At 37.0% G+C, this 5,574-nt stretch overlaps 1 protein-coding gene across 1 annotated transcript in view; it reads left to right on the forward strand.

Annotated features, from left to right (window-relative positions):
* ABCG5 (ATP-binding cassette, sub-family G (WHITE), member 5) overlaps positions 1-3,719 on the forward strand; it is a 32,555-nt gene extending 28,836 nt beyond the window's left edge. The window contains exons 12-13 of the mRNA XM_010842304.1: positions 1,034-1,146; positions 1,957-3,719. Of these exons, the coding sequence (XP_010840606.1) occupies positions 1,034-1,146; positions 1,957-2,150 (307 nt within the window). The 3' untranslated portion in view covers positions 2,151-3,719. The remainder of the gene's footprint in view (positions 1-1,033; positions 1,147-1,956) is intronic.
* Positions 3,720-5,574: the final 1,855 nt, after the last annotated feature.

Below are 5,574 nucleotides of genomic sequence, written 5' to 3' on the forward strand. Positions count from 1 at the left end.
TTTCCTCTATTTCTTTGCATTGATCGCTGAAGAAGGCTTTCTTATCTCTTCTTGCTATTCTTTGGAATTCTGCATTCAGATGTTTATATCTTTCCTTTTCTCCTTTGCTTTTCGCTTCTCTTCTTTTCACAGCTATTTGTAAGGCCTCCCCAGACAGCCATTTTGCTTTTTTGCATTTCTTTTCTATGGGAATGGTCTTGATCCCTGTCTCCTGTACAATGTCACGAACCTCATTCCATAGTTCATCAGGCACTCTATCTATCAGATCTAGGCCCTTAAATCTATTTCTCACTTCCACTGTATAATCATAAGGGATTTGATTTTTAAGCACCCTGAATTAGTGCCTTGCAAACAGAAAGAATTTAATACATATTTGTTGACTGATAGAAGCTATAGAGTGAACCGAGAAGGGCACAAGGCCGGCATGAGGTTTCTCCTGAAACAGGTTTCACAATGAGTGTCTGCTGGTTCTCTCCATCCCTTGGGTTACGGTTCAGTTCTCACTTCATACTCTAGCATGCTCAAATCTATTTAATCACAAACATCCTCCTCTAATGTGATGCGTTATTTTCTTTTATGTTTATATCAATGGGGCCTAACAGTAACATTAAATACCAGTCCATCATCAGGGGTGTGTTACATTAATGTTTCTTCTATAGTGGGCCACCAAGCTGTGATTAAAAATGATGCAGTGTTATGCTTACTGACTTGAAAGGCTATCTGAGATACATGTTTGTTTGAAAAAGCAGGTTAGGAAAGAGCATTAGTAGTTTGATTCCATTTATGTAAAATGTCATAAATATATGTATTACATATATCACTAAAATGTTAACAGCAGTTATTTCCGGGCAGTGGTATTTCTCTATACTTCTCAGTGTTGTTTGAACTTTTTGTAGTAAGCATAATTTTTATCATGAGAGATGAAAACCTATATACATTCCTTTTGTGAAACATAAGAGTTGCCTTTCTTTTGGTAGGACTGTTACCAAAGCCTGCTGAAGTTTTTCTTTCTTTCTTTTTGTCTTTTCTTAAGAAACATACAAGAAATGCCCATTCCTTTTAAAATCCTCGGTTATTTTACATTCCAAAAATATTGCTCTGAGATTCTCGTAGTCAATGAGTTCTATGGACAGAATTTCACTTGTGGTAAGTATTCTATTTTGGAATTTATTTTTACATATTCATTTGAAAACACAATTTCTTGAGGGAAATGTATTTTTTAAGTAAAAAACTAGTGTAATTGTAAAATAGATTTAAAACTTTGTTTTGAAGAGTCTAACATTTTCTCTGATTTTTAAAATAGTAAGCATTCATCAAGCTAACCACTTGTCCAAGGTCAGCAGCTTAGGGGCATTCTGATGTTTTTAGAAAATGACGGATTTAACATACACTGAAGTAAACTCTAATATATTCTGGATGGAATCAGTTCCTATACCTAGCTTGAAACAGGCTGCAGTGGCCTCCTGTCCTCCCCAAATGTACAGACTATGTAGCTGAGTGAAGCCATTTTTGGCACAAATGTTCCCTAATCCTGCGAGAGGGCAGTGGGAATACAGCAAGGCCCTCCTGGCCTTTGGAAATCCCAGGCCACTCTGTGACGACAACGAAAGAACAAGGCAGAATGTCATAGTTGTTTTAAATCTCTCTAGGTGATAACATTAGTAACCTTGGGATACTCAGTGCTAAGTGATCATAATTTTTATCAGTATTATTCATTCATTTGGGTAATGAATATATACCCAAAGTGGGAACAAACCCATTTCCATCTTCAAGGCTCCCAACACTCACTATTGCTTCATCTAATAATGAATTCTGGGCTCTCTAAAAAGTCCTGTATCTTTATGAAGAAGGGTACTTAGCAGAATACTAAGCATTTAGTGGGCATTTGGTAAACACATGTGGATTCAATTATCTTGGAAGTACCATATCTGACATTGTCGATCTTTTCCCTGGCAGGCAACTCAAACGCCTCTGTGTCAGCTAACCCAATGTGTACCATCACTCAAGGAGCTCAGTTCATTGAGAGAAACTGCCCAGGTGCAACATCCAGATTCACAGCAAACTTTCTCATTTTGTATTCATTTATCCCAGCTCTTGTCATCCTAGGAATAATTGTGTTTAAAATAAGGGATTATCTCATTAGCAGATAGTAAAGGACACTGCTACAAAATGGAACTTAAGCTCCTAGATATACATGACTGCTTTGAATTTCTGAAGTAAGAATGCCACATGATTCTCAGTAGTACAACTGTAAGTCTTTTAACCATTAAGACTCCATCTGTGCCCATTGGATCCATGCAGGCCTAGAATGCTATTCCAACTTGGAGGGACTTGTGTTATTCGGAAATTGTGACGGAGCAGGTTCAAAGATGTAAATAATAATTCATAAAGTTATGGGAGACTAGTGTGACTATTTGTCTTTGTTCTAGACACAGAAAAAATAGGTCAAAGATTATGCTTACATTTGACAAAGGACTTGGTAAAAAAGAAAATATTTGAATATTATCAGCTGTAAGTAACAGAAAAAGTTGTTTCACTGAAGCAAAGCATCACAGAATTGGGTAAGAATGGTTTATCATTTCCAAACCCATATTTATGTGTCCAAGTCCAGATAAGTTACCTAGTCACATGGAGAGGATGTTGGATAGATGCTGAGTGAAGGCCCTTGACACAGAGCATCCACTGATTTTATTGAGGGTTAAAAATGAAAAATGGCAGGAATGGGCTGAACTGAAAACAGCACATTAGACAAAAATAGTTTGCTATTTTTCACTGTCAACTTAGTTTACTTACAAAATTAAATGTTACTAGGTAAAGTGTATGCATGAACTGAGAAATGACCTTTTTACGGTTAGAGAGCAGCTGTTATTTAAAGTCCACATAGAAAAGATGCTCAACTGACACAACGTTTACACTCAGAAGAGCAGGGTTACATGCTAGGGATTCATGTTCTGGAATTAAAAGAATGCTGATCAGTACGTATTTTTAAGGATCAAATGATGTATATAGATTATTAAAAGTGGGTTCTGGACTAAATGATGGATTATCTTTCTGATCTTCGAGTAATTCATGTCCAAGTCTGAAATGAAACTGTCTCCATGTTACCATGGTAACTTTGAATGAGACTATCTTAGAGAGTACATGAACTTGTTCTGTTACTGTGACCTAACTTGTAAAGAATGATAAATTACAGTATTTGAAACATCTCACATTATAGTGAGAAAGATCATTTTATTAAGGAAACCTTGGTAAAATTCTATTTCTCAGAACAGTATTCAAGAATCTGGAGACATTGGTAAATTACCAAAATAGTATTGTCAATTTTTATAAAAGGTCTTTGACACTGATGATTATGGTATAATAGTTACATAATGCCTTACAGATTATGTATGTCACATCAGTTATAGACAGTTCTGGAGATGATAATCTATTAAAGCAGTTCAAAGAGAGTCCCACAGGAACCTCTTTTGAAATCACTGATTTCAACTTACTAAAGATATGGGTGTACAATCTAAGTGGAAACATTTTTCTACTATTCATATGCAGATGGAATTTCATTCTAGCTCAGAAACATTTGGAAAATTGACATAGCATGTGACTTCAAGCTATTAAATGTTAGTGATACTATCTTAGAAAAACACAATGACTTTCAACATGTGACAGTTTCTCAAGTTAAAAATGGACAGTGATGTGTAAGAAAATCAAATTAAATAATCCAAAATCCTGTTTCCACCAAGTCAGTAATATTTCTGAGATCATAACATTCAGTGTTACAGGGAGCTCTTTCTTTGCAGCACTCAAGAAAGGCGCCTGTCTGTTTCTATGACTGTAGTTCCTTGGAGACACGGTGAAAATTCTGTTTTCCAGAGGACAGGAACCATACGCACTGACTGTCACTAGTTTAGGAACTTGTATTTCATTGCTGTAACAGGGTAGTTTGCTATCCACTCCGATACCACTCATCAATCTTTGTGTTCTTAAGGTTAGTAAATGTTTATTTAAAGCTGGGTGCATGGCATAGAAAAGTTAACATATTTTATAGTGGAAATGGAAGAATATGGGATAACTTACTTTCCTGTTTAATGACAGCAGTTATGCTTACTCCAACTGAACTTGGCTAGCAGATACATCTCCAGAAGTTAGAAGGCTTCTTAAAGGCTATCCCACCTTGGAAATGATCTTGGTTATTACCAACTCATACAGTTTTGGCCTGCTTATTGATAGAATATTTCCTTAAATTTGTCTGTTCTTCAAAAAGTTGTACTTATCTAAGTATGTCAGATCACCAGAGGTACTGATGAAAAATGCGGATTACTAAGCCACATTCCAGACCCACGGATTGAGGATCTCTGGCTGTGGGGATTCAGGAATGTATTTTATTTTTTTTAAAAGATTTATTTCATTTTTTGGCTGGGGTGGGTCTTCGCTGCTGCACATGGGCTTGCTCCAGTTGTGGTGAGCAGGGGCTCTCTCCACTGTGGTGTGGAGTAGGGGCTCTAGGGCATGTGGGCTCAGGAGCTGTGGCACACAGATGGAGTTGCTCTGCAGCATGCGGGATCTGGAACCTATGTCCCCTGCATTGTGTGGCAAATTCTTAACCACTGGCCTACCAGGGAAGCCCCAATTTTTTTTTTTTTTGACTGAAGTATAGATGACTTACAATGTTGTTAGTTTCTGTTGTACAGCAAAGTGATTCAGTTGTGTGTGTGTGTGTATACATATATATATTGGATATGGTGCATGTATCTTCCTAATCATAGTTTTGTCTGGGTATATGCTCAGGGATGGGATTGCTGAATCATATGGGAATTCGGTTTTTAGTTTTCTGAGGAACCTCCATACTGGTCTCCACAATGGCTGCACCAACTTACATTCCCACCAACAGTGTAGGAAGTTTCCCTGTTCTCCACACCCTCTCCAGCATTTGTTATTTGTAGACTTTTTAATGATGGTTATTCTGATCAGTGTGAAATGTTACTTCTTTGTTTTTATTTGCATTTCTCTAATAACTAGCAATACTGAACATCTATTATTTGTAATATTGAGCATCTTACAAATAGCTGTGAAAAGAAGAGAAGTGAAAAGCAAAGGAGAAAAGGACAGATAGATCCATTTGAATGCAGAGTTCCAAAGAATAGCAAGGAGAGATAAGAAAACCTTCCTCAGTGATCAGTGCAAAGAAATAGAGGAAAACAATAGAATGAGAAAGGCTAGTGATCTCTTCAAGAAAAATTAGAGATACCAAGGAATATTTCATGCAAAGATGGGTTCATAAAAGGACAGAAATGGTATGGACCTAACAGAAGCAGAAGAGATTAAGAACAGGTATCAAGAATACACAGAAGAACTGTACAGAAAAGATCTTCATGACCCAGATAATCACAATGGTGTGATCACTCACCTAGAGCCGGACATCCTGGAATGTGAAGTCAAGTGGGCCTTAGGAAACATCACTATGAACAAAGCTAGTGGAGGTGATGGAATTCCAGTTGATCTATTTCAAATCCTAAAAGATGATACTGTCAAAGTGCTGCACTCAATATGCCAGCAAATTTGGAAAACTCAGCAGGGGCC

This window comes from Bison bison, unplaced genomic scaffold (genome assembly GCF_000754665.1).
Source record: "Bison bison bison isolate TAMUID 2011002044 unplaced genomic scaffold, Bison_UMD1.0 scf7180017864177, whole genome shotgun sequence".
NCBI classification, from domain to species: Eukaryota; Metazoa; Chordata; class Mammalia; order Artiodactyla; family Bovidae; genus Bison; species Bison bison.